This window comes from Myotis lucifugus, unplaced genomic scaffold (assembly GCF_000147115.1).
Source record: "Myotis lucifugus unplaced genomic scaffold, Myoluc2.0 scaffold_10, whole genome shotgun sequence".
NCBI lineage: Eukaryota > Metazoa > Chordata > Mammalia > Chiroptera > Vespertilionidae > Myotis > Myotis lucifugus.
The window spans coordinates 8,347,155-8,373,754 of NW_005871058.1; the positions used below are offsets into that span (position 1 = coordinate 8,347,155).

The 26,600-nt window shown below is 55.5% G+C and overlaps 4 protein-coding genes and 1 non-coding gene across 9 annotated transcripts in view; 2 read left to right on the top strand and 3 right to left on the bottom strand.

The window, feature by feature from the left end:
- Window positions 1-786: 786 nt before the first annotated feature.
- On the top strand, window positions 787-10,911 carry PTPN6 (protein tyrosine phosphatase, non-receptor type 6). Its single transcript, XM_023749991.1, is given in 16 exon segments — window positions 787-1,352; window positions 1,441-1,563; window positions 1,783-1,977; window positions 4,425-4,614; window positions 4,757-4,873; window positions 4,980-5,093; window positions 5,247-5,343; window positions 5,824-5,903; window positions 6,097-6,246; window positions 7,863-7,994; window positions 8,102-8,256; window positions 9,867-9,934; window positions 10,030-10,181; window positions 10,295-10,386; window positions 10,775-10,805; window positions 10,807-10,911. Coding segments are annotated over 16 exon segments (1,788 nt in total). The 5' UTR covers window positions 787-1,344; the 3' UTR covers window positions 10,891-10,911.
- A 5,332-nt stretch (window positions 10,912-16,243) lies between these two features.
- On the bottom strand, window positions 16,244-21,393 carry PHB2 (prohibitin 2). 2 transcript variants are annotated; one of them, XM_006084181.1, is made up of 10 exons: window positions 21,069-21,393; window positions 20,864-20,948; window positions 20,488-20,567; window positions 19,268-19,452; window positions 18,818-18,947; window positions 18,610-18,713; window positions 18,116-18,193; window positions 17,474-17,550; window positions 16,813-16,818; window positions 16,244-16,595 (listed from the first exon to the last, which is right to left on the bottom strand). In XM_006084181.1, exons 1-10 carry the CDS (start codon window positions 21,193-21,195, stop codon window positions 16,568-16,570), a joined length of 900 nt encoding a protein of 299 aa, XP_006084243.1. In that variant the 5' UTR covers window positions 21,196-21,393; the 3' UTR covers window positions 16,244-16,567. The 2 variants fall into 2 exon arrangements, with proteins under 2 accessions (XP_006084243.1, XP_023605763.1); XM_023749995.1 differs by having other exon boundaries at window positions 18,818-19,001; window positions 21,069-21,339.
- On the bottom strand, window positions 18,286-18,536 carry LOC111824999. Its single transcript, XR_002828104.1, has one exon. It is a non-coding gene; the product is annotated as a small nucleolar RNA U89 (small nucleolar RNA).
- A 33-nt stretch (window positions 21,394-21,426) lies between the features above and the next one.
- EMG1 (EMG1, N1-specific pseudouridine methyltransferase) lies at window positions 21,427-25,958 on the top strand. Of its 2 annotated transcripts, XM_006084184.3 has the most exons (6): window positions 21,429-21,746; window positions 24,418-24,519; window positions 24,632-24,773; window positions 25,080-25,138; window positions 25,215-25,364; window positions 25,685-25,958. In XM_006084184.3, exons 1-6 carry the CDS (start codon window positions 21,579-21,581, stop codon window positions 25,796-25,798), a joined length of 735 nt encoding a protein of 244 aa, XP_006084246.1. In that variant the 5' UTR covers window positions 21,429-21,578; the 3' UTR covers window positions 25,799-25,958. The 2 variants fall into 2 exon arrangements, with proteins under 2 accessions (XP_023605764.1, XP_006084246.1); XM_023749996.1 differs by lacking the exon at window positions 25,215-25,364 and having other exon boundaries at window positions 21,427-21,746.
- Window positions 25,959-26,193: 235 nt separating this feature from the next.
- The window catches only part of LPCAT3 (lysophosphatidylcholine acyltransferase 3), a 36,487-nt gene continuing 36,080 nt past the window's right edge, over window positions 26,194-26,600 (bottom strand). For all 3 annotated transcript variants that reach the window (XM_014451632.2, XM_006084183.3, XM_023749994.1), the window contains one exon: window positions 26,194-26,598. In XM_014451632.2, the coding sequence (XP_014307118.1) occupies window positions 26,590-26,598 (9 nt within the window). In that variant the 3' untranslated portion in view covers window positions 26,194-26,589. The remainder of the gene's footprint in view (window positions 26,599-26,600) is intronic.

Genomic DNA, 26,600 nt, shown 5'->3' on the forward strand with positions numbered 1-26,600 from the left:
CGAACCCGGGACCCTTCAGTCCCCAGGCCGACGCTCTATCCAGTGAGCCAAACTGGCCAGGGCCCAGTCAGTTTATTTTTATAAAGGTAATACATGCCCATGCCACAACTTTCGAAAAGGTATAAGGGAGAAGTCACCATCCCTCCAGCCGCCCAGACTCCCCCTAGGGGAAGCCACCAATATGGGTTTCTTATCTGTGCTCTGTTGGGCTGCTTTCCTCTCACGTTGGTTGGGTGGTGTTTGTGTGGAATCACACACTGAGAGCATCATGCCCTTGTAGTGTTCAGGGCCTCTCAAGGTCAACCGGCCCTGAGACTGTCAGCCATGGCAGGGACCGTGGCCCCAGACAGGCCTCGGTCAGAGTCCTGAGCTCTGGCTGATTGAGACCAGGCCCACTCGGCAAGAAGCTGTGGCTCAGACATAGGGTGGTTGGACCGAAGGGGCCCGTCAACTCCGTCCCCACCTGCCTCCTTGACTCCGACTCCCTCCCTCCCCCCATTCTGTTCCTGGGCTCCAACTACAAGGTTAGGGCAGGGTAGGGGCAAAGGCCCGGGGGCAAGAAGTAGAAAAGGTGCCAGTTTCACAGGGGTCATTCTATCCACCCCTCTGCCCCAGGGGCACCCCTGCAGATGTGAATGCTGGGAAGGCGAGGGCACCCGCCTTCGGAAGCATCTACAGGTCTTGGCTGTTGGGGACCCGCCCCTTCCCGCTACAACTTCCCTACACTCCCTGAGCCTCAGGTCCCTTGTCTGTAAAGTGGGCATAAACACAGTACCTGCTTCATAGGGCTACTGTGAGGAGTAAACCAGGGAAGGGTCGTAAAGGACCTTATAGCACAATGTCCGGCACACGGCATGATTCCAATACATGGCAGCGATCACTGTGACCATTATTATTAGCTCGGAACAGGGAAGGCAGTGTGGAAGCAGCTGGGAGGAGGAAGAGATGGCGTGTGACTGTGTGGGTTCACATGTATGAAGCATGATCTTCTCCCGGAGGGTGCAAGGTGTACACGTGTCCATATTTGTGGAATGCCATGCTCCGAAGGCCTTTGATGGCAGACATGTGGAAAGTGGGCCCTAACCCCACCCCCACTGCCACCGGCTCTGCTAAAATGAGAAGTACAGTGAGTTCCCCCAAGGGGGCCTCGCCCCTTCCTGTCCCCGCCCTGTCGGCAGCCCTGGGCCATTGGAGTGGCAGCCCCAGAACCAGGACTGCAGGGTGGTGAGGCGGCCTGGGTGCTGAGGGCCGCGTTTGAGGCTTAGCCCTAGCGGTCTCCGCTTGCCCGGACTCCCCGGCACTACCTCGTTCCCTGCACCCGCTTCCTTTTGGGGAGCCCCCAGGATGGTGAGGTAAGGGCCTGGGACCCACGGTCGGCAGGAGGCACGGGTGCCCCGGAGCCCGTGGGACCTCTCCTCACCGCCCTCCTGGGCCTCCCAGGTGGTTTCACCGAGACCTCAGTGGGCTGGATGCAGAGACCCTGCTCAAGGGCCGCGGTGTCCACGGGAGTTTCCTGGCTCGGCCGAGTCGCAAGAACCAGGGCGACTTCTCCCTCTCTGTCAGGTAGGTGGCCCTCAACTCCACCCAGGACCAGGATTTGGGCAGTTCATTCCTGGTTCCCTCACGGTCGTGCCCACTCCCCAGCCCCCGCCCAGCATGTCCCTGTCCCTGTCTGTGTCCACCCCATCCTGTGTGTGTCCCCTTCCTAGGACCTCAGCCCATCCCCCACCCGTCCCCCCTCTCCTCCTGCACCCACTGGCCTCACCGCCTGGTGTCCTGCAGGGTAGGGGACCAGGTGACCCATATTCGGATCCAGAACTCAGGGGATTTCTACGACCTGTATGGAGGGGAGAAGTTTGCGACGCTGACGGAGCTGGTGGAGTACTACACGCAGCAGCACGGCGTCCTGCAGGACCGGGACGGCACCATCATCCACCTCAAGTACCCGCTTAACTGCTCTGACCCGACCAGTGAGAGGTGAGGGGCTTTGCTTCCGCCCCCCGCCCCCCGCTGGCAGTGTCTTCCCTTCCCGGCGCCCTACCAGGGCTCTGTGGCCCTCTGTCTTCCATGTGACCCTAGGGCTGTGTCTCAGTGGACGAACCTCCCACCCCTTTCCATCTACCCGTGAGGAAGCGAGAGGTCACCTCACCCTTCAGGGTCCCTGTCGACTGGCAACCCAGGCCGCACTGAGAGTCCACTCCTTGTGGCCAGCTTTGATGTTAGAAAGCTCCTCTTCCTTCTATGGAACTGAATCTGACTTCCTGTAACTATTCCCTCCTTCTGGACAGGTTAACACAGTGCGAGGTGGAGAAGGAGCAGGGATAAGTGTCTATGAGGACACTTAATGCCTTGCCTCAGCAGACCAGCGGGAATGCGTCTGCCCCTTGGGGCTGGTAGGGCATCACTGTGTGATCTGGTCACGTGTGTAAGGGCCCAGGACTGGGCACAGGGTAATACTCAAGCCATTTCCCTTCTATCCCTTTGGCTCCAACGCTGTGGCTGCAGAGCGGGCCTGGCCACTCTCCAGGTGGTCCCCCTAAAGCTTGAGTGGGAGCTGGGGGCACCCGAACACTCAGCATCACAGGTGGTTCATTCTAGCAGCTACGTCTCAATGACAGCTCCTGTTAAGGCGAAGGGCAGCTGAAAAATTCTAGGGTGTTTTTTTCCCCATACTCCTGTGGCCAAGCCAACGTGCCCTTGTACTGTATTTGTGTATCGATTGTTGACATGATTCTGAACCTTGATTCTGTCCGTTTTCAGTGCTTCTGAGATGCATGCCTCCCACCTTGCATCCGTATTTTTGTTCAAGTCATTGATTAAGACTTAGAAGTGGATGAGGGGAGGTGAAGGCCCAAGCCCCACCATGACTCTCTCCAGTCCACATGAAGCCATTGATCACTTCCTTTGAAGCCATGCCTTCTAGGAGAGAAGCCTCAGCATTGATGACCTCGTCCTTTCCTACCCTTTCCCTAGGTCCCATCACTAACGTGCCTGGGGATTTGTCACCCAGACTCGCTGATCTCATGTCCTCTTTCGGCCCTTGCCCACAGCCAGGCTCTTGCAGTAGGAGAATGGGGTTGCCAGACCATAGAGAAGCAGTAGGTTGGGGACTGAGCTGGGAGAGGGAAGGAGGGGCTGAGCAGACCCCTTAGGGAGGAGGCTGAGGCCTGGGTTCGCATCACTTGGGAGAAATAGGAAGAGAATAGAGCTGGGGCTGGGGCTAGTCAAGACCAGGAAGCTGACTCTAAGAGGCCCTTTTGGTTACCTACGCCTGGACACTCTGGGCTCACCCCTGACCTTGGAAGTGTGTGTGGGAGGCTCTTTCTCCAGACCTCTGTGTCCCTGCAGCCACTGCTGCTGCCCCTCCCCCTCCACAGGAATTTGCATTCGTCCCCTTGATGGCTAGCTCTGTGCCTGTGGTCAGCCTGACATTTGCATGGAAACTTCCTCATCCTGGGGCCTGGGGGAAGAGGGCTAGACCCCTCCTCATTGCCCTGGGGCTTTGGCCTGTCCCTGAGTAGCAGGATGGGGTGGCCAGGGGGCTCCTGGACAGGCCAGGGGACTCTGAAGGTCTTTGAGCCGTGGTCGTCTCTGGGCTGGAGTGAGATGCCCTCTTCGCCACCCCCCATTTTTGCGGTTGGAAAATGTCCCCCCTCCCGAGGTCCCTGGGCTGAGGAAACCTCACAACCTCACTTCTCACTCTCTCCCCAGAAGGAGTTTTGTGTTTTTTCCATCACGTGGTTTCCTGTGGGGCTGGGCATTGTGGGGCTACAGTTTCCTCCTGGGAAGGGGGTGTGCTTCGGGGAAAGGTCCTAGTTCTGCTTTCTGCCCCTTTGAGCCCCTTTGAGCCCCTCTGAACCCCAGCCTCCTCTCCAATGGCATCATCCTGGGCACCCCAGAGCCCCCTACACCACTCTCCCCTGCTGGTTGTCTGTCTTCCCTGCCTCCCTGGAGGAGTTCTTTCCCTCAGGCCTCCCTGGTGACTTCTCCATGGCTCTCTGTGGTTTGACCTTTGGCTGCTTTCCTCTTGGTCACCGTCCTCTTTCCCTAGCCTGGCCCCGTCTTTCATGGAGACCCTTCCTGGTTTCTCCCTCCAAATATCCTGGACAGGGCCTGCCCTCTGCCTTTGTCTTAAAGGCCCAGAGGTGGACCTGATGAGCACCCCTGAGGTTTGCTTGTTATCAGCAAGGGCCTTGGGCCAGTGTGCAGTGGGCAGCCTCAGTGTCCTCATCTGTAAAATGGGCACGGCACCTGCCTCTTTGTGTTTTGTGCATAACAGGCCTAAATATGGTGGTGGGATTGGAAGCCTCTAGCATAGTGCCTGGCACCTCACAGGTACTGTTTCCCTGCCCTCCCTGCGAGCCTCTCTGCTCAGTGACTGCCCCTCGGCCAGGACTCATCTTCCCCGATGCTGCCCTTTCTAGGTGGTACCATGGCCACATGTCTGGGGGGCAGGCGGAGACACTGCTGCAGGCCAAGGGCGAGCCCTGGACCTTTCTTGTGCGTGAGAGTCTCAGCCAGCCAGGAGACTTTGTGCTGTCCGTGCTCAACGACCAGCCCAAAGCTGGCCCAGGCTCCCCGCTCAGAGTCACCCATATCAAGATCATGTGTGAGGTAAGGCAGCCTGGCAGTGGGGGAGCCTCTTGCTGGGGCGTGGGCGGTGGGGAGAGTCAGCCAGGCTTCCGGCCAAGTCTGGGGGTAGAGGGAGAGAGGCAGACTTGGGCCCTGTGGGGTGGCCTGACTTGGTATCCCTCAGGGTGGACGCTACACGGTGGGTGGTTCAGAGACCTTCGACAGCCTCACGGACCTGGTGGAGCATTTCAAGAAGACGGGGATTGAGGAGGCCTCGGGCGCCTTTGTCTACCTGCGGCAGGTGAGGCGTGGGCCTGGCTGCGTCCCTCCTCCCCCTGTGCAGTCCCGCCGCCTCCCTAGCCTCTGAGATCTGGAAGTCACTGACTTCTCGCCCTCGCCCACCCTAGCCATACTACGCCACGCGGGTGAATGCGGCTGACATTGAGAACCGGGTCTTGGAACTGAACAAGAAGCAGGACTCGGAGAACACAGCCAAGGCTGGATTCTGGGAGGAGTTTGAGGTGCATGATGGGGACCATGCGGGTGACCGGCATGGGGTGCCTGGCAGACCCCACTCTCTCTCTCCGTACCTGATACTGATCTGCCCCATGCTATCTCCCACCATAGACGCCCCTCTTGGGGCTGGCACTCCATTGCCCCTTCTCGCCCCTCAGAGTCTGCAGAAGCAGGAGGTGAAGAACCTGCACCAGCGGCTGGAAGGGCAGCGGCCAGAAAACAAGAGCAAGAACCGTTATAAGAACATTCTCCCATGTGAGCATCCCCATGGCCTCCTTCCTCCCTCCCCGCATGGTCCCCATCCCCCCTATGGCCTCCTCCCCTCCTTCCCCCCATGGCTCCATCCCTCCCCCCTCCCCCCATGGCCTCCATCCCTCCCCCTCCCAAGCAGCATCCACCCAGGAGATGCTCCTTCCCTCAGCCAACCTCCCCCATCTCCTAGGATCCCTACCCCTAACTCAGGGAGGATCCATCTCCCACCCCCACAACAGAACCTCCCCTTCTTCAAAAAACCTCTAATCCCCCCAAGCCTCCCACACCCACCACCCTCTCCACCCTCCTTCCTTTGAAACCTCCACTCCCACGCATGCAGCTGCCCTGCCTGCCCTCAGTGCTCCGAGAGCCTCATGGCTTCTCAGACAAGAATGGCCTGTGAGCTTAGGAAGGGTCTGATCCAGGGGCTGGTGGGTTCCTGCTGACCCAGGCCCTTCTTGCTTCCTCCCTGCTCGCTCTCAGTCGACCACAGCCGAGTGATCCTGCAGGGACGTGACAGCAACATCCCCGGGTCCGACTACATCAACGCCAACTACATCAAGGTCTGTGCTGCCCACCAGTCACACAGGAGGAGAGGCTGGGCCCTGGGAATTCCCCATCTCAGGGAGGTACCAGGTCCAGACACATGGGCAAAGCCAAAGCTGATAGATAACTCATGTGGGTGAGGGTGGTGGGGACTCAGGACTGTCCCCGGCCAAGAGGCTCACGGTCCCAGTGTGTGTGTCTCTGCACCAGAACCAGCTGCTAGGCCCCGATGAGAACTCTAAGACCTACATCGCCAGCCAGGGCTGCCTGGAGGCCACGGTCAACGACTTCTGGCAGATGACGTGGCAGGAGAACACCCGTGTCATCGTCATGACCACCCGAGAAGTGGAGAAAGGCCGGGTAGGGCCAAGCCCCTCGCCACCCCCTGACCCCCACATCCCCTCCCCGGTACTCACTGTCCACCACCACTAAACCAAAGAATGCCAGGGCAGAAAGGCACCTCAGAGGGCAAGGGTCCAACCCTTGTTGGGAAACAGGCACAGAGACAAAGTCTTGGGTACACCCCGACTCCCCAGATCTCTGCTTCCAGCCTTGGGCTCTCCTGACCACCAGACGCAGGTTTTATTTATTTACTAGGGGCCGGATGCACAAAATGTGTGCAAGGGTAGCCCTCGCAGCCCTGGCTGCCTCAGCCCTCACGGCCCCCAGCTGCCTCGCAGCCCTGCCCACTGGTAGTTCCGGAAGGTCGTTCTGGAAGGTCATTTAGCCGTCTGGTCTAATTAGCATATTAGCTCTTTATTATATAGGATTTTAAAAATACATTTTTATTGATTTCTGAGAGGATGGAAGAGGGAGAGAGAGATAGAAACATCAATGATGAGAGAGAATGATTGGCTGCCTCCTGCACGCCCCCCACTGGGGATGGAGCCTGCAACCCAGGCATGTGCCCTGACTGGGATTTGAACTGCGACCTCCTGGTTCATAGGTTGACGCTCAACCACTGAGCCATGCTGGCCGGGCCAGACACAGGTTTTAAATGGGCCTTCTGCCTTAAAGTGTCCAGAAGCAAACATTCCACCGATCCCACCTGCCCCCATCCAGGGAAGAGCCCCCCTTGTCCCCTCTGCCTCATAAATCTCTCTGGAATCCTCCCCCCTCCCCCCCCCCCCACATCTGCACAGAGCCTGTCCTGGAGCCAAAGTGATCCCGACCAAATTGCGAACTGTTCCCTTCAGGACACCCCCACTCTAAGAGTGGCGGTCAAGGCCGGGAGGCTTCTCCGAGACGCCCACGGCCTCCAGTGGGCCCGGCCCTGTCAGGTTGCCGTGCCTTTGCACAAGCTCCTTGGCTGCTAGGAAACGACTTCCTCTCTCCACGCTATCTCTGCCTGACAGACTGCTCATGAGTGAAGACCCGTCCAAATGCTCCCTCCTCTGCGAAGCCATTTCTGATTTCCTCCTTAACGGAGAGGGAGACTCAGCCTCTCCCTCCACCTTGCTCCACGTTTCCCCGCCCGCCTGTCTCTCCGTGAGCTCCTGGAGGCCCAGGCTGCATCTTACTTGTAGTTGTAGCGCCTGCCTGGCTTGCACAGCCGATGTGGACTGAATGACTTGTCAGGTGGCTGGGCAGGACTCAGCACTGGATCCTCAGGCTCTAACTCTTGGCCAGTCCATCCATGCCTCTAAGCCAGTGGTTCTCAACCTTCTGGCCCTTTAAATACAGTTCCTCATGTTGTGACCCAACCATAACATTATTTTCGTTGCTACTTCATAACTGTAATGTGGCTACTGTTATGAATCATAATGTAAATATCTGATATGCAGGATGGTCTTAGGCGACCCCTGTGAAAGGGTCGTTCGATCGCCAAAGGGGTCGCGACCCACAGGTTGAGAACCGCTGCTCTAAGCGCTGTTGACTGGGCTGGCACCAGGGCTCGGGACCTAGAGCAGGGCCCAGAGCACCCTGTGTCATGCCTGCTTCCGTGCCTCACGCTCCGCCTCCGCCTTCCCTTCCAGAACAAATGTGTCCCATATTGGCCAGAGGTGGGCACTCAGCGTGTGTACGGATCCTACACTGTGACCAGCTGTGGGGAGCACGACACAGCTGAGTACAAACTCCGCACCTTACAGGTCTCCCCACTGGACAATGTGAGTGTCCCCCCCCCTTGCCCCCTCTCGGGCCCTCCTTGTCTGGTTGGGAGGGGGATGGAGCCATGTGTGGAGCAGGGGGCACTGACTCTGTGCACTGGGTCCAGGAGAACCTGGTGCGGGACATCTGGCACTACCAGTACCTGAGCTGGCCTGACCATGGGGTCCCGAGTGAGCCTGGGGGCGTCCTCAGCTTCCTGGACCAGATCAATAATCGGCAGGAAAGTCTGCCTCACGCAGGGCCCATCATCGTGCACTGCAGGTGAGAATGATGATAAAGACGTCAGTAGTAGCTGGCAAGTAAGCACCGTACTGCTGAGGCCCACACGCTATTGTCAGCAATTTACGGATTAACCAGCCTCTCCCGGTTCCCTGCTGGCTGCAGATCCATGGGTGGAGCTGAGCGTGCACCAACCCCCCTGTCGGACCCTGTGCCAGGGAGTGGCTTTCTCAGAGCCCCCTGGGTGTACCATTTTGTCCGACTCTGCCAAAGACAGATGAAGACACAGGCCCAGCCCGTGGCAGGTCACCCAGGTCAGGACAGAGCCTAGACGAGGTCCCCAGCACGGTTTTCTGGCATTGGCCCATTCAGCCCGTTTCTTCTTGGCACCAACACCCTCCATGAGGGGCAGTGTGGCTCCCCATCCCTTCTCTTTTCCCACCTGTAGCTCTGCGAGTGAGGGAGTGAGGGGGCTTCTTCGTTGCTGCTCCCATCTCCCCTTCCCAGCCAGTGCCCCCAGCTTGGCTCCAGGGCGTGTAGGGACGGCGATGTTCAGGTCACTAGCTCCAGGGGAGACCCTCATGTTCATGATCAGGAGAGTCCATTCCTTGGGGAGGTGGGGGTTCAGCGAGGAGGTCTGAGGGGCAGAGTCCTGCAGGTCGGCTGTCCCAGCCAGCCTGGCCCGGCGGATGGGGGCAGTGGGCACAGGGTCCAGGGCGGCTGGTTTAAATTCCGGCTCCTCTACTCACTGGCTGGGTGGCCTTGGACACATTGCTTCACTTCTGTGACCCTCAGATTCTCAACCGTAAAGTCAGGATCTCCCCGGGCTGTGGTGAGGGATAGATGAGGGCCTATCACTGTGTCTGGAATATAGCAAACACTCAAGAAGTGGGAGCTGCGCTGTGCTCCCTCCCTGCTTCCTGTGAGCTGGGCCTGAGGGCCTGCAGCTGCGCTTCCTGGCGGGGCTGGGAGGCCTGGATCTGCAGGTGCCCCCTCCCTCCATGCTCCGCTCCCAGGGGCTGCTCTGCATCCATCACCAGGAACAACCCTCCCGCTCACCCCCCCTCCCATTCTTGAAATCCCCATGGTCTTTATTTAGACGTTACAGGAAGGAAGTGGGTGAAGGGGGTTTATTTTTTGACAATCTGGGTTTGAAATTAGCGAGACTCGAGACTAGGCACCAGCCTGACAGGCCCAGTGAAGGGGCAGGACTGAGGGGCATGTGGGGCCCTGAGGTTCCAGGCCCTGTTTGCCCAGGTGGGGAGAAGGGGGAAGGCTTCCTGCTGGGCTCCTCCACGGCTCCTGTGCGCCCTGCACCTGCTGTCTGAGGGCTGCCCTTTTCCTGCCATCAGGCTCGGGAGAAAAAGGGAAACGAAGCCCTGAAGAAAGAAGCTCCAAATATAACCTTTGAAGGGAGAAGGGGAGGCCTCGCTCAGGCCAAGGGTTTGGGAGGTCAGGGGGGTGGGCAGGATGGTGGTGGGACGGGATCCTGGATCTTCTGGGGGCGGGGGCAGCAGCTACTGGCCAGAAATGAGGAGTCAAGGCAGGGGGTGGAGGAAGTGGGAAGAGAGGGACGGCTGGAGCTGAGCTCTGGCCCCTTCCGGGGGGTTGTGCGTGGCCTTGGCCTCTGAGGGCGCCCCTTCTCTCCCCAGCGCGGGCATCGGCCGCACGGGCACCATCATCGTCATCGACATGCTCATGGAGAGCATTACCACCAAGGGTGAGGCTGCCGCGGGCCGCGGGGGGAGGTGGGTGAGCAGCTCCTCGGTGTCCCTCTCCACCTGGGCCTGAGGTCCAACCGCCATCCCCGCTCAGGCCTGGACTGTGACATTGACATCCAGAAGACCATCCAGATGGTGCGGGCCCAGCGCTCGGGCATGGTGCAGACGGAGGCGCAGTACAAGTTCATCTACGTGGCCATCGCCCAGTTCATTGAAACCACCAAGAAGAAGCTAGAGGTCATGCAGGTGTGTGCCCAGCAGAGCCTGGGCGGGGGGGAGAGGGGTGGGGGGCTGCGGAGGGTCGTGGGCATCACCCGGTCCTGGGGAGCCCACTGCCCTCCCACCGCTTCTGCCTACAGTCCCAGAAGGGCCAGGAGTCCGAGTACGGGAACATCTCCTACCCCTCAGCCATGAAGAACACCCACGCCCAGGCCTTCCGCACCTCCTCCAAGTGAGTGACCCCTCCCTGCCTGCCTCCTCCCAGCATCCTCCTGTGTCTCCTCCCCAGCTCCACCCGCCCTTTCCAGAGAGCACAAGTGCTGCTGTTGAGACCGGGGCTCAAGGTCCAGCTTGGTTCTCACTGCCTGAGCCTGTGTTTCCTGAGTGCTGTCCGCGTGGGGCCCTGCTGGGTGCGGGCGGTGTCCTAGTGTGTGAGGCGGAGCCCCTGCCCCACGGAGCTCCCAGTCCAGTGTGAGGACAGTGACCAGGTCTCCCCACTCTCCTGGCCTCAGTTTACTCCCCTGTGAGGTAGAGGGACCAGAGGCGGCGGCTGGTGCTGGGTAACCCTGCCCTGTCTCCCGACCTGTGCCAACTGCCCACACTTGCCCACCTCCCTACAGGCACAAGGAGGATGTGTATGAGAATCTGCACCAGTAAGAGCAAGAAGGAGGAGAAGGTGAAGAAGCAGCGGTCAGCAGACAAGGACAAGAGCAAGGGCTCCCTCAAGAAGAAGTGAGCTGGGCACCGTCCTGAGGTGGCCATGGTACGGCCCCTCTCTCAGGGCTCTCCCTGCCCCAGTGTCCCCTGGCCCCTCTGTCAGGGCTCTCCCTGCCCCAGTGTCCCCTGGCCCCTCTGTCAGGGCTCTCCCTGCCCCAGTGTCCCCTGGCCCCTCTCTCAGGGCTCTCCCTGCCCCAGTGTCCCCTGGCCCCTCTCTCAGGGCTCTCCCTGCTCTGTCCCAGTGTCCTCTGGATCTGGTGCTCACCCAGCCTTCCCAGACCTGCTCTTGTCCCCCTCCTCAGGCTCCAGCCACCCCCTTAACTCCCTTACTCCCTTCTCTCTGCAGCCTCAGCCCTGTTCCCTTAGAGAAGCCTCCAGAGAACCGCAGCAGCCCGAACCTAGGAGCTGCCCGCCCAACTCCATTGTAATTTAAATGGTCGTGTTACCACCTCCCTCTCCCAGACTCTGTAAATAGCCCAGCAAGGCTCCAGGCGGGGCCAGACCCTCCTACACTGTAAATAAAGCCCCTAGGATCACTGTGTCTGGGTCTCTAACTCTGCTGCCTGGTGGGAAGGGCAGGAGGGGGTGAAGAGGGAGGTGGGCAGGGAGTGGTGTGTGTGTGTATGTGTGTGTGTGTGTGTGTGTGTGTGTGTGAAAAAGCTCCACCTTTAGGTACAGACAGACAGACCTGGTTCTGGGCTCTGCTTAACCCACTAGGAGTGTGACGGTGGCCCAGGTTCCCCAGTCTCTTTCCTGGAAAGTGGAGGAGGATCCTAACAGGGTGGCTGTGAAGATCATTGAGATAAGGCGTGATGATTGCAAGGGCAACAGTAGTTATTACACGCTTGCCATGTGTCAGGCACTGTTTACTTTTTTTATATTTTTTTAAATCCTCACCCCAGGATGTTTTTTCATTGATTTTTAGGGAGAGTGGAAGAGGGAGGGAAAGACAGGAATATCGATGTGAGAGAGACACATCGAATGGTTGCCTTCTGCGGTGCCCCGACCAGCGCCTGGGCTGGGGAGGAGCCTGCAACCGAGGTACATGCCCTTGACCGGAATCAAACCCGGGACCCTTTGGTCTGCAGGCCGATGCTCTATCCACTGGGCCAAACCGGCCAGGGCGGCACTGTTTACTTTTATTTATTTGTTTTCCATAAGAGTTTATTTGAGCCAAACTGACCACATATGCCAGGGAGCACGATGAATGCTCCTCCTGTCAGGCACTGTTTACAAGACCACATGTGCTGCCCTGGCTGGGGGGGCTCAGTTGGTTGAGCATCATCCTGTGCAGCGAAAGGTCACCTTGTCAGGGCACTTACCCAGGTTTCAAGTTTGATCCCCAGTCAGAGTGCATACAGGAGGCAACTGAACGATGTTTCTCTCTCTCCCTCTCCCTCTCCCTTCCATTCTCTCTAAAAACCATCAATAAAAACATTAAAAAAAAACCTGCATGTTTTTAATTCAGTCTGGGTATCTATCATTCCCACTTTACAGTGAGGGGGAACTGAGGCACAGGTAGATTAATAACTTGCTCAAGGTCACAGAACTATTGAGCAGGGAAGCTAAGGTTTTAACTCAGAACCCACACGCCTGGAGATGCAGCTGAAGTCACGGAGGGGGCGTGGGGGTGGCAACCACACACTTCTGGTGCTGACTTAGGTCCAAGAGCTAAGAAAATACCTAGAGGCCAGGAAGCTCAGGACCTGGGCCGCCTGGCTTCCCCTCCCCCCTCGGGGCTCCTGGTGCCCCCATTCCTCCCTTCCACGGGGCCCTCATGCTCCCGATTCATTTTATTTGTATCCCCTCTTCCTTTCCCTGTGTCCAGAGTGGGCTGCCAGTGATTCCTTCTTTGTGTTATGACTTTATCTAACTGCTGGGGAGTTAAGCTGTGCGAGTCCCCCCTGCTGGGCAGGCTCAGGAGTAGGCCCCGTCCTGATGCGATGTTGGCTGACTGTCCTTCGTTCAGCATATACTTTCTTTTTTGAGTGTCCACTGTGCTGCCGGCACTGGAGTCACGCTGGGGTGCGATGATGAACAAGACAGCTCCTCTCCTTGTGGAACGTAGGAGGGTGGTAGGGGAGACAGACCCACAGACACATGTGAAGTACAGAAGGATGCAAACAAAACAAAGGAGGGAGGGAGGGAGGGAGAGAGGATCAGATTGGGCAACACAATAGCTCCCTGGAGCTAATGCTCTCCAGGGGGTGGGGGTGGGGCCTTCACCTGTGCACCTGTGGGCCTCAGGGCCCCTCTCCCAGCAACGCCCTTTCTTTCCCAGCTACAGCTGCACAAAAGAAAGGTAGGCCCCACACCCTCTAACCGCCGTTGGGCTACCTGCCATGGGCTGGGACTTGGACCCAGGGCAGTGAGGTGGGTCCCGGAGTGGCTGGGCTCTGCCACTTTGGTCCCTCCCGGGAACAGGGCACAGTCCTCCCTGAAGGACACCTGCAGGGGCTGAGCTGGCGAGGGCGGAAGGAGAGCAGCTCAGTCCTTTCATTGTGTAGGTCAGCACTGATGCTGTGGCGAGGTCAGGTCGGGCCTCTCAGCAGAGGCAGGCACCCTAACACGGGGGCTGAGGACAGGGAGACGCCATGCTGAGACCTGTCTGCCCTCCACAGGCAGGGACACCCAGCACAGGTGGGGCCGTGGGCCTGGGCACAGCCCACCCCTACCAAGCGAACCTGTGGCCGACCTCAGGGATCTCCGGCCCTCCAGGTCTGGCCATGGGCAGGGTCGGAGGCCTCAGAGGAAGAAGGTAGTTGGAGCAGGAGTAGCGGAGGAGAGAGCCCAAGGAGGTAGGCAAAGGGGCCCCAAAGCCCCTCCCTTTGTCCCTCTGGAGACAGACCAGTCGGCCTGATCCAGGCCTGGGGGCAGAGGTGGCTGGTAGGAGAGCGGATGCAGATAGAAAAGGGTGGCGGGGGGGGGGTGGGGGGGGGGGTGAGCGGGGCGGTAGAACTCAGAGGAGGCTCCTAGGGCTGGCGCTGGGAGGCAAGGGGTTAAGGCAGTGGGGGGGCAGCCTATGGCAGGAGGACACACCTGTACGCAGGGGCGGCAGGCGGGGGCCCAAGTGAGGAGCCTGCGCTGCCTGCCGGTGGAGAAGGAAGAAAGGAAGAGTGGAGGCCAGGGCGGCGGTTGAATCCTGGGCCTGACCCCCTTCTTCTCCTCAGCACTCACTCTCTGGGGGTCAGGTGGCCTGGGGACAGGTAAAGGCTGGGAGAGGGCCCTGGGGCTGAGCTGGGGAGTGCAGAGGGCCCATGAAGGCCGTGGACGGGTCTGTGGGGACAGGGACAGGCTGTGTGGGTGGTGGGGGAAGGGGCTCGGAGGCCGAGCACAGGTGGGCTGGGGGCTGCTGAAGCTTGGCCTGGGCCGCAGTGGACCCACCGTTCAGGGGGGAGCTGGTGGCAGGCTGCAGGGCTCACCCGGAAGTGTCCCCAGGGACGCGGGTGGGGGGGGAGGGGAGCTAGGGCTCTGCAGCCTCCAGAGGGAGCCTGGGCCTCGGACTGCCTGACCGGGAGGTGGGCCGGCTGGGTGGGGGCCCCCGTCTTACCCAGCAGTGTTTGGGTGCTGGTTGGGAGTCTCTAATACTGCCGGGTAATGATGGAGGCCCCCGTCCCTGTGTCAGCGACCATCCTTTACCTCAGGCCCCAGCAGGCTGCAGCCCCCCACGGCTGCCCCCCCCCCCGAATCCCCTTCATCTGCAGTGGGGGGTGCTGCAAACAAAGTGGCTCTTGGTTGGCGAGTTGCCCACTGGACACAATGGTTCTGAGCCCCTCCCCCAACCCGGAGTGATTTGTCATCTGGTGGATCCAGAACCCACAGCCGACCGTGAGCTTGGGATTGGCTCACTGCTCTCAAGAGACCTCACCTGGCCTGCGGCCAGGTCCCTGTAGCAACCGGCCAGCGCTGGCCCGGAGTGCGTGCGCCGGCTCTGGGCCCATCTTCCAGCACAGTGTTGGATGGTCTAATCGCGAAGCTCCTAACACTGTCTGGTAAAGATGGCCCCCGGGCCGGTCCCCTCGGCACTGACCTTCAGGGAGCCCTGAAGACCTTGGAGGCCTGACCACCACCTTTGACCTTTACCCCTCTGGATGGGGGTGCAAGTCACTAAGAAAAGGGGAACAATGGGGAGGAGACAAAATGGCTGCCCCAGGACTTGAAAACACGCTTGCTCTCCAGGCACCTCCACGCTCTTCCCGCCTGGAAGCACGAAGGAAATAAAGTGTGGATGGGACTTGTGGCCGCCGTCTGTTACTCCACCCTTTCTTGTCTGTCGATCTCACCTTCGGCTCCCAGCTCCGGGGGCGTGGGCTGCCACGTCGTTGTGGGCTTCCCCCCCTGCCTCTTTCATGACATTCGACCTGCAGAGCAGGGAAAGTCAATCTCCGGCTTAAAAAATCCAAGAAGCCGAGACGAGCCCAGTCCCTCAGCCTGGAAGGCTCCCCTCCTCCCCACCAGCTTTGTAATTCCTGCACATGCGTTTGCCCCCCGTGCTGTCTCCCTACAGGGACAGGGGATGGGAGGTGGACTGTATGGCGCCAGGTACAGCGGCAGCTTCATTTCCCTGGTGGTTGAGATTCAGGGAGCCCTGTCTTGGGAAGATGAGGCCTGTCCTGTAGGGATTGAAAACAGGCACCTGTTCTGCTGGGGGCCCGGAGCTGTGGGAGTGAGCTCACCCCCGCAGGCAGAGCCGTTTCATAGGCTCCTCACACCTGGTGATTGTGAAATTGGCAGGGAGTAGCTCACAGCAGGAAACACGACCCACGGGGCGGTTTTTATCCTCACCTGAGGATATTTTTCCATTGATTTTTAGAGAGTGTGAGAGGGAGACAGAAACATCGACGTGAGAGAAACACATGGATTGGTTGCCTCATGCATGTGCCCTGACCAGGGAGGAGCCTGCAACCCAGGTACGTGCCTTTGACCAGAATCGAACCCGGGACCCTTGTCTGCAGGCCGATGCTCTATCCACTGAGCCAAACCAGCTCGGGCCCCCGGAGCCTTGGAGCACATAAGCCCGATAGGCACGAGTGGTCTCCCTCACAGCTGCATGGAACCCTGTTACCAAGGAAGCAGCTCTTGTTGGGGTCATCATATTTTTGGTCTAGCTCAGCAAAGCCACAGCTGCTCGTCTTAAAAAAAATGTAGATGTCGGTAAATAAACGGGGTGATGTGGTAGAAACGGAGGGTGGGGTGGGAAGTGCCGCTGGGCTGGTTTTCTGACTCTTGGACTTCCAGGGTGAGCAGGGCCCAGGCCAGAGCCTGTGCGCCCCCTGCCGGCAAAGACAAGGAAAGACGCAGGCGTGTCATGTGAGAATGCGCAGGCGCACGGCACTCCCCCCTCCCCCCAGCCAGGCACGTAGAGCCTTGACTTTTGCTTAAGTAATAAAAATTTATTGAGAATTCCTGGGATGGTGGTTATTGCCTCCCAACCTTGAGAGAGGAGCCAACACTGCAGGAAATCACTGAGAAATCACACACTGTCCCAACAACCCCTGCCAACACGGAGGAGGAAAGTCATTCCCGACAATGGGTCAGTCTTCATCTGAGAAGGGTGGGAGGACAGGTACAGAGGGGACCATCACATGATACTGGGGGCAGGGTGGGGGTGTGCTGGACCCCAAGCCGGCTCCTCAAACACCAGGGCAGAAACAGATCCACTTCTCCTCTGGGGGTGGAGTTCTTGGTCAGCAGGTTCATTTCTTAGTCTTGAGGAGGCTGTCACTGTGGAAAGGAGATGGATGAAGGAGACAGATGGATGACATTATTAGGAGACATAAATGTGAGAGGAACGGCACCATGGCCACTCCCTTCAAGGTCACAGGAACCACCCTCCTTCCTGATTAGGGGTGTGTGAGGAAGGTTAGGTGGTGGGGAGAAGACAGGTACTGGGAGATGAGCTGCAAGACCCCATGGAAACAAGGATGCACCATCAACTTACCTTCCCCTGTGGACACCAGGTCACCAGATGAACAGGAAACACAAAAAGAGAAGAAAAAGGCAGTGGTGATTTTCAGTTCAGGCCTCACCTAGCTCTAAACCCTCTGTGCTCCCAAGAGAAAAAGGGTTGGAAGCAGGGACCTCAGGCTCCGGAAAGGAGACCAGTCCTCTCGGCACTGCCATCTCTCCCCTCTCCTTTCCTGGCGTCCTTCCATGCCCCGAGCAGCAATGTTAGGGCCCTGAGTCAGAATACTGAATACCACCTTCACCACTTGTCAGTAGACAAAACTGACAAGTGCCCCCCCTTTTTAAAAAAAAAAAAAATCGATTTGAGAGAGAGGAAAGGAGAGAAACATCGATCAGGTGCCTCCCACATGTACCCTGACCAGGCATCAAACCTGCCACCTTTTGGGTACAGGACAAAGCTCCAACCAACCGAGCCACACTGGCCAGAGCGAAATGCTTTTCACATGAATAATCCTATTCTCATAAAACCAATCATATGAGATTCAAGTCACCAACACTTTCTATCTTCTGGTTCAGAGGAATGGTGTCTTTCAAAGGTCACAGGAATAAGCTAGTAACAGGCTCCGGAGCCCAAGAGACTGGACTTAGACCCCATGTTCTTTGTGGCCCCCCACTGTGTAGGACACATCTCTCACCGGGTGAAACTTTCATCCTGCAGGTTCAGCACAAGGTTGTCAGCAGTGAGATAGATACGATTCTGTGATGTGGCGATCTACCGGGCAGGAAACAAGACAGATGCGTGTATTAAGCAAAGGCCTCCATCCCTATTCTTGCATTCAGTACCACAGACGGGACATACGTGGGTTAGGAGCAGGGATGCAACAATGAGAAAGACATGGTTTCTGTTCTCACACACGGACCCAGAGCAGCAAGCAACTGTGATTGTGCTAGTATCTAATAGAGGCAAGAGCAAAAGGTGAAGGGAATCCACAGGAATCGTGTTTGTTTTAATCCTCCCCCGCGGGTATTTTCCCCATTGATTTCCAGAGAGTGAGGGGGAGGGAGGAACATCTGATGTGAGAGATACATGGACTGGTTGCCTCCTGCCCGCATGTGCCCCTACTGCAGTTGGAGAACCTCAACCGAGGTACATGGCGACCCTTTGGTCCACAGGCTGAGGCTCCAACCACTGAGAGAACGGGCCAGGGCTGGAGAAATTGTTTTTGATGATGGGAAGTGTCAGACAGTTTGAGCAGAAACCTGAATGAGCACGACTCTAACCACCACACTGCAATGCCCCCAGGAAGCCCCGAGGGATACTAGGCTCTTACACTCACCGTCTTGGAGATGTTCTGGGCCGCCCGGATCTTTCGTAGCTTGATGTAGCCTGGGTTCTTGCCCAGTGCTTCTCCAAGGTGAGCAGGGAGGGGTTAAGGGTTCATACAAGGCAAGTCTCATTCTCTGGCCCCATCCTTACTACTCCCATCACACCAGCCCTCCTCTGGGCTGTCAGATCCAAGGTTGCGCTCAGGTGGCTCGTGCCTAGTCTTACTTTGGTCCTCACCTGTGGGCCCCCCTATAGGCAGCTGCCAGGAACTAGAGGCAGCAGCAGAAATGGAGGTAAGGCCAGCAGTGCTATTGATCTGCTTTACAGCGAGGAGCCAAGCTCAGGTACCCCACTAAGATTTCAGATCCCATTTGAGAACTCCACCCCCCCAGAGAGCACGGAATCGCATTCGCCTTAGTTTCATCAGCCAGCCCATGAGGGAGGACAAGGGAGGAAAGCAATGTGCCCCAGGGGTGAGCCGAGATCTCTCCAACAGAAGGATATCATCTTAGCGGCCTCAGCTTCACCCTCAGCCTGCACGATCTTCTGCCGCTGTTCCTGCTTTGCCTTTTCCACTAAGAACTGGGCCCGCTGGGCCTCTTGCTGTGCTGTGGTGGGAGTCAAGAGGTCACAGATGTGAGGTGTCAGAAACCCTATGGCCCCTCCCCTTCTGCATTTTCAGAAATCCTTGACCCATCCTCTGGTAACTCACCCACTTGTTTGGCTTCTACAGCAGCTGTGTACTCTCGGCTAAAGCTTAGCTCCGTGATGGCTACATCGTCCAGGATGAGGCTGAAGTCCTTGGCCCTCTCTGTCAACTCCCTTCGGATCAGCAGAGACACCTGGGGGTCGGGGGGAGGAGGGGAAGGGAAAGGTCTTTCGAGGGGACTGGAGAACTGAAAGGAAGGTGGGTTGCTGTGACCATCTGAATATCAGATCTTCTGAAAAAGGCAGAAAACTCACCAACCCTTCCTTAGTACCTACTGAGTGCTAGTCTTGGCTCTCCTTGTTCCCCACAGTGGCCATTAGTGCCGCTTTTAGGTAGAAATGGACCTGGGGTCCCAACCTTTTCCTCATAATCTGCCTTTCCTAATACCCAGTGCCCTGGGTCTAGGAGGAAAACGCTGACACTATGCAGATGGTGATGGGAGCGGGGTCCAACCTGGGCCCGCTGGGTGATCAGCTGTGAGGCGTTGAACTTGGCCACCACGCTCTTGAGAACCTCGTTGACAATGGACGGCAACACTCGCTCCTCGTAGTCTAGCCCTAGGCGCTGATACATGCTGGGAAGCTCCAGGGCATTGGGTCGAGACAGCACTCGCAGGGAGATGTTCACCATCTGCAGGTCTAAGAGTGAGGTCAGCAGTGGCTGGTCAAGGCCATGGGGCCTCATCTGGCCCCTCAGCCAAGCACCCTTCCCCAAACCCTGTCTCCTCCACGTAATATCGTGCAGCCCGCAACGCCCCTGCAGGGAGGAGAGGAATCAGGCCGACAAGATGCGACTTGGCACAGGCCAAATGCATCCTTGTCCACAAGGATGTTAGACCTTCTCTATCCACAACCCCTCTCCTCTCCTCTCTTTGCCACTGTAACTGTTCGCAACCTCTACCGTAGGCTCTATAATAATCACCTGTCTTCTTTACTAGACCATCAGGGGTTATGGACGAGGACTGTGTTTTATGAATTCTTTATTCCCAGGAATTAAGATTTAGGGTAGGGGTCCTCAAACTTTTTAAACAAGGCGCCACTTCACTGTACCTCAGACCGTTGGAGGGCCGGACTATAGTTTAAAAAAAAAAAACTATGAGCAAATTCCTATGCACACAGCGGCGGCAAAAACACCCGGCGGGCTGGATAAATGTTTTCGGCGGGCCGCATGTGGCCCGCAGGCTGTAGTTTGAGGACCCCTGGTTTAGGGAATGAATGTTAAGTGACCGGCACTAAAAACAGTACAAAAACGTTTATTACAGGTGAGCTACTTGCCTCAGTGTGAATATGCCTGTGTGTGTGTGTGTGTGTTTGTATGTGACGAGGGATCAGGGGAATCCCAAAGGCACAGCTTCTAGGTACGTCTAGGAGGAACCAGTGTACCAGTGGAGAATGGGACCAAGTTTCCCCAGGACAGGGCATACCAGGGGATACCATTAAGTCAAGCAGCTAAAACAACAACAACAAAAGCTAGGAGTGAAGGACAAACCGTGCTCTCACTGAATTTATGTTAGGGGGTAGGAACAGTCAGTTAAAAAGTGCAAACACATTGTGTGTCCAGAATGGTCTGCTTTAACCGCAGAAGCAGGGACTTTTATTCCAGCTGGGCTGCAGCTGTGGCGCCACCATCTTCCCCGAGGGGCTCCTGCCAGCCTTCCCAGCGTCCAAACCTACCTTTAGAGCCTGTGGGGGAGGAAATTTTCCGTGGCCTGGCCCGAATGTCATAGATGATGGGGTACTGGAACCAGGGGATCCTGGAGGAGAGGGAACAGAGACAGTTATCAGGAGGCTGCAGGGTCACTAGTGTCCCTCGCCACGTGTTTCCTGGCCTGCTCCTCCCCTTGGCGACCACAGGCCCGGAGGAATCCTTCTTCCTTTGGAGAACTACATGCACGTGCTGCTGCAGTTACGCGAAGCACCCACTCTCTGGGAGACGGGGCCAGGAAGGGAGAGAGTTCAGCTGAATCCTGTCGCAAGTCCTCCTACAGCCGCTGGCGGGTCGGCGTTCAAGGGTGAAGGGTCAGGGTCAGTCCGCTCTGCCCGCCATTACCTGAAGTGGAGGCCCTCGGCGAGAATGGTGTCCTGTTGCACGCCACCGATCCGATTAAAGAAGATGGCTCTCTGCCCGCCTTCCACTGTGGGGAGAGGGGTGGGGGTCAGGCCGGGTACGCGCTGGCCCCTGGTGGGGCGAGGGGCTCAGAGGCCGGGAGGGCCCGGGAGGGGAGGAGTCCGGGGGGCGGGCGGAGGTGGCTCACCGGTGAACACGGACTCGCGGACCCCGTAAGCCACGGCGCCGGCCCCGAGCAACAGCTTCAGCGCCGTGCCCATGCCACGGGGCCCGGAGGGCAGCCGCCCCGCCAAGTCCTTCAAGTTCTGGGCCATGTCCGATCCTGAGACCGGCGGCCCCAAAGGTCAGGAGTGGGTGCCGGCCCGCCTCTACCCGACTCCAGTTTAGAAACCGCACCCTGCCCACGAGGGTCCGCGGCCCAGGTGCTCGCAGGAGAAAGGGCACCGGAAGTGCGCTTTCTTCTAAACCCTCCCCCCCGCCCACGGGGGACCCGAACCTGGCGCACCGGAAGTGCGCACCGGGAAGTCCCGCCCCTCCCGGAAACCCGGCCCTCCCAGGGAGACCTCGGTAGCGCCCGGCAGACAGCCCTCGCCATTTCCCAGCGCCTGCTTTTAAAATGGTAGCCGGAAGGAAGTTTGCCATTAGGAAGCGCGTGGGGCTCTAAGGATGCGAACATAACTTCCGGCCGGGTTGCAAGATGGCTGCACCCAGTGGTGGATTCCAGCCTCGTGAGCGTCGCGATGGGGACCAGGAACAGGACTGGGATGTTGTGGCGCCCAAGCGGCCCCGACTTGGGGCGGGAAGCAAGATGGGAGGCCGTAGGCTGATTGTGGTGCTGGAAGGGGCCAGTCTGGAGACAGTCAAGGTAACACGGGCCGGGAAGGCGGAGAACCAGGGTAGCGGTAGGACGGGGCCCCCGGGGATGCGGGAGAGCGGGGAGGCGAAACACGCTTCTGGCGGGAAGCGGCCGAGGTGGCGGTCTTCTGGTTCAGCGCCCTGGGTTGGCTGTCCTCGCTTTCTGCTTCTCCTCGCTTCCAGTTGATTGACCAGGATCGTCCTGCGGTATAAACTCATCTGAAGGGAGGGGAGTTTCTAAAGGTGGTTCCTGTAGCTTAGTCGGCCCTTCCTTTTACTCGTAGGGACTTGGTGTTTTAGAAAAGGTGTTTACTGTCACGCTTCTTTGTATTCCTACCCACTTCGAAAAACACTTTCTTACCTATCCTCCGGCTCTTTTTCTGAATAACCCAGTAGTTCTGTCTTTAAATTGTCCGTGTTCTCATTCCCCCTGACTTCCTTGTTTCTCTCACCGTTTAGAGCTAAATTTGTTCAGTGAGTAGGCCCAGAAGAAATAGCACTGGTTTGGAAGTCAGACCTGGACTTTAATCTTGATTCTTATACTTATTTTATGTTGAGAAAAATTTGCCCTCAGTTAATACTTTGCAGGGAGAATGCAGTGAAAGGGCTTTAAAAGCAGTATGTTTCCATAGTGATCTACGGCGTGATTCTTTTTCATGTTCCTCAACCACTTTGACCCTTTATTAGGCTTGCAATCTACCCTCCTCCGCCAACTTATTAAAATCGATATTTCTTCTTCTGTAATTGGTATTTCTAACCTAAATAGGTTCTGCTATTTATCCCTCACTTAATTGCCTGCTACCTTTCCAGACTATTAATTCTGAGTGTCACTCAACCACTCCATTTCTTCCTGTGTCCCTTGGGGATGACAGTAGTCCCTACCTTGATGGATTATTGGGAAGATTAAAGGAGTCAGTATGTATAAGGGGTTTAGAATAATGAATTTAGGTTAAGTTGTCATTAATGGCACTCCAAGGGTGACAGAATCATAGCTGGTTGAAATCTTCGGTGCTGTTACCTCGTGCCTTCCTTGTGCTGGTAACTCTTGCTGCTGCCAGCCTCCTCTGGGCCTGCTCTCTGCATTTATTCTTCATTCTCCAGCCTCACTGGCCTACTTTAAGCTCTTTGAAGGCATGAAGTTCTCTCATACCTTGAAGCCATTGCATACAAGGTTCTCTAACTGGAAGCTCCTTTTACTCAGCTCTTTGCTTCATTAATTCCTACCTAATGTTCATTCACTTAACAATTATTGATCCTATTATGCTGCTCATTCATTAATAGGTTAAATGTTACTTCCTTATAGAAATGACTCCCTGAAGTAACTAGAAGGCTCTCTCTGAGGGCAGAGAAAGTTTCAAAAATTCTTACATCTCCAATACCAATTATAGAAAGTGAATACACATGGTATTCATTCTAATTATTGGTTTTCAAGCTTAACCACATACCACAATTAAAAATCAAAAGTTTCATAAACCATCACCATTATTACATTTGAAGTACTCTGATATTTTCTATCCTATTTCATTAAAAACCCTCCTTATAACTTACTAATGGGTTAAAAATAGATTCTTTTATTCAAGAGGTTTTCTTCTATAACTAAGTGTCCCATGGTCTTAGTTCCTGGCCGTTGTTCTTTCTCTGTGCTTACTTTGTGACATTGTTATTTCAGTTATCATTTAATTTCAAAGCCCATGTGCCTCTTCCCGTTTTGGGGTTGTATATCTTCAGATGTTGTCAGACATACAAATGTTCTACTGATATATAAAAGCTTAGCCTTTCAAAACCTGTATTTGTACTTAATGGTATGTTTTTTATCTTAATGCTCCTTAGGACTCCAAGTTGCAATTATTTCTTTTTGCTGCTACAGATGGATCCAGACATATCTTTAGTATCAAACTCCTACTTGGTATATTTTCTAGTATACAGTATTCCTCAGTCATTCTCATACTCCTATTATTCCAGAATTATTTCTTCCTGCTAGATACTTGAGGATTCTGCAGTTTGCAAAGCAGTTTCATATGTAATCACTGCCCTTCAGTGTTTCAGTTCCCACTTTTTCAGCATAATTTTCTTTTTTTACATTTACCTTTACAACTAGGAGCAACCCCTCTTATTTTGTTTTACTTTTGATAGAAGTATTTCTTGATCAAACGACCTCCTTCATCATTAGAATTTTCACACTTCTAGTTCAGATGTGCAGCTCTTCACTTAGTACATGGTTGTTATAAGCAAACAGCGTAATGACCATATATATTTTGCCCAGTTTATCACAATTGGTATGACTGTGATAAGCTTTCAGCCTTTTTCCACCATTAACCTTACTCCACCTGGTTCCAGAAATCTCACACCAGCTTTGCCTAATAGCCACAGGTTTTTAAATTAAATCAAGTTTAAATCATATGAAATCACTGGTTGTGCCTTCTTCCCTTTTCCCTCTAAGATCAGGTATGGAAGGAGGAGTGAAGGAAAGGAGGGGAGGGTAAATGTGGTCACACAGTGAACCCCTGAAGACTTGCTGGGCCCCACCCCCATAGCTTCTGGTTTAGGAAATCTAGGGTGAACCTGAGAATTTGACTAGAGTAACACGTTTCCACATGCTGCTGCTGCTGGTTTGGGGAGCACACTTTGAGAATCACTGGGTTAAGTAAAACAGCTTACGTTCTGTCATGTTCCCTCTTCAGGCAGGAAAGACATATGAACTATTAAACTGTGACAAGCACAAGTCTATGTTGTTGAAGAATGGACGGGACCCGGGGGAAGTGAGACCAGACATAGCTCACCAGGTAACTCCAGGGACAGCGCTCACAGCCCCTTGAGCCTTTTATATGGAAGGTGAGACAGATGCGTGCTACTTCTCTGCAGTCTTGACTGTGCCTTGGTGTTTGCCGCCCTCAGAGTTTACTGATGCTGATGGACAGTCCCCTGAACCGAGCTGGCTTGCTGCAGGTTTATATCCATACACAGAAGAATGTGCTGATTGAAGTGAACCCTCAGACTCGAATTCCCAGAACCTTTGACCGCTTTTGTGGCCTCATGGGTGAGATCTTTAGGACTTAAACTTTAGGAGTGAAGAAGGGAAGAGGGAACATGCTTGATCTTAGAACAAGGACTCCTCATTACTTTCCACGTGTAGGGGTAAAGCCTACATGGGTTCCTGGCTGAGTAAAAAAGGGAGAGCGAACCTATCAGTATACAACTAGTCATGTGCTTGACAACTGCTTGCACATAACATTTTAGGGGTACAGCATAGCTATAAGGCCACCTGACCATGGGTTTTTCTGGTTAGATGACGGGCAGAAATGTGGTCTCCACCGAGCTCTGAACACTTTTCTTTTCGCCCTAGTTCAGCTTTTACACAAACTCAGTGTTCGAGCAGCTGATGGCCCCCAGAAGCTCTTGAAGGTGAGGTATTGACACCTACTGGTTGGAGAAGGGTTCTGAGAACCTTTCTGGGGCTCATTTTTCTCTTTTGCTTTAGGTAATTAAAAATCCAGTGTCAGATCACTTCCCAGTTGGATGTATGAAAATTGGCACTTCTTTTTCCATCCCAGTCGTCAGTGATGTGCGAGAGTTGGTCCCCAGCAGCGACCCTATTGTTTTTGTGGTGGGGGCCTTTGCCCATGGCAAGGTAAGGTCTAGGTTCAATTCTTAGATTCTTCATAGCTTAGTACAGAATTCCAAGAGCAGTTAGCACTTTGATGATCCTTGTCCTCATCAGTTGGGAAATAGAGGGTCAAAGAGCTGAAAGACAAGTGTAGGTTCCCTAACCTGCCCCAGGACGTACCTTTTGAGGACTGCTGGCATATTTGTAATAGTCAAAACTAGGACCGTCTTAATCCTTCATACAAATTTGATACTAACACAGTGAAATAAGAGCTCAGCCCAATTTTCCTGCCCTAAAGAAGGACTGAACCTATGTGTTGGCTGACAGAACTATTCTCTCCTCAGCTCAATGTGGAGTATACAGAGAAGATGGTGTCCATCAGCAACTACCCCCTTTCTGCTGCTCTAACCTGCGCAAAACTTACCACAGCCTTTGAGGAAGTGTGGAGGGTCATTTGACAGTAGGACCTTGCTCTGAAACAGAGACTGTTGACATTGCATCCCTTGACTCTTCTAACTCCCTGTTGGATGATGACCTGAACCAAGACTGGGGTTAGTGGAAGCCAAGGCTGAATGTACATTTGCTATTTGTTTATCTTATAAACACTGTTCTTGCAAACCTGGTTGTATTTGAGGATTCCTAAACTTAGTCTCTAAAGGTGTAAACTGTTCGTTCTCAGACTTCAGGGAAAGGTGTGAGGTTACAGTGTTTGCAGCTTGGTTCCGGGCTCTGCAGGTGGGCTTTAGCTCCAAACTTCTGAGATTACTGTGCTCTCAAGGAGATAGCCCTGATTACTGCAGCAATGGCAAGCACGGAGAACTGTCTGAAAGAAAGCAGCCAGGAATGCTAGCAGTGAAAAATTGAACAAACAGAAGTGATTTTTATCTGGTACAGTTCCAAGGTAGAAAAAGTGGAGCAGGCAGGGCCTTATGCCCCTCCTCACCCCCCCATGGGGGGAGTGGTGGCGGCGGCACATATACAATCATAGTAAATTGGCAGAAGAAAAACAGAACAGATTCCTGGCTGGAGGGGGAGAGATAAGGCAACGTGCATGGGGGAGTCCAGAGGGGAGACATGGGCCCCTCTACTCCTCCCACAAGAGTTTCCCCTTTGGCCCAAATGAAGACTTGGCTGTCAGCAGAGGCACAGCTGGGAGTGCCATGTCTTTCTACTCCCTGGCTTCTGTGTTCTCTGTGCTCTAGGATGGAGTGTAGAAAGGGAGACACGTCATTTCTGCACCAGTCTTGCTCTAGGCCACCT

Excerpts from the sequence above, each read along its gene's own strand:
- PHB2 (XM_023749995.1), bottom strand. The coding sequence starts at position 21,195 with ATGGCCCAGAACTTGAAGGACTTGGCGGGGCGGCTGCCCTCCGGGCCC. Across the intron at positions 19,453-20,487 it reads CTCCCCCACAGGCTCTAAAG|ACCTGCAGATGGTGAACATC; the intron begins GTAGGTTTGGAC and ends CCTCACTCTTAG. Across the intron at positions 18,194-18,609 it reads AAGCTGAGGCCGCTAAGATG|CTTGGAGAAGCACTGGGCAA; the intron begins ATATCCTTCTGT and ends CTCCCTGCTCAC.
- EMG1 (XM_006084184.3), top strand. The coding sequence starts at position 21,579 with ATGGCTGCACCCAGTGGTGGATTCCAGCCTCGTGAGCGTCGCGATGGG. Across the intron at positions 24,520-24,631 it reads GACCAGACATAGCTCACCAG|AGTTTACTGATGCTGATGGA; the intron begins GTAACTCCAGGG and ends TGCCGCCCTCAG. Across the intron at positions 25,365-25,684 it reads GGGCCTTTGCCCATGGCAAG|CTCAATGTGGAGTATACAGA; the intron begins GTAAGGTCTAGG and ends TTCTCTCCTCAG.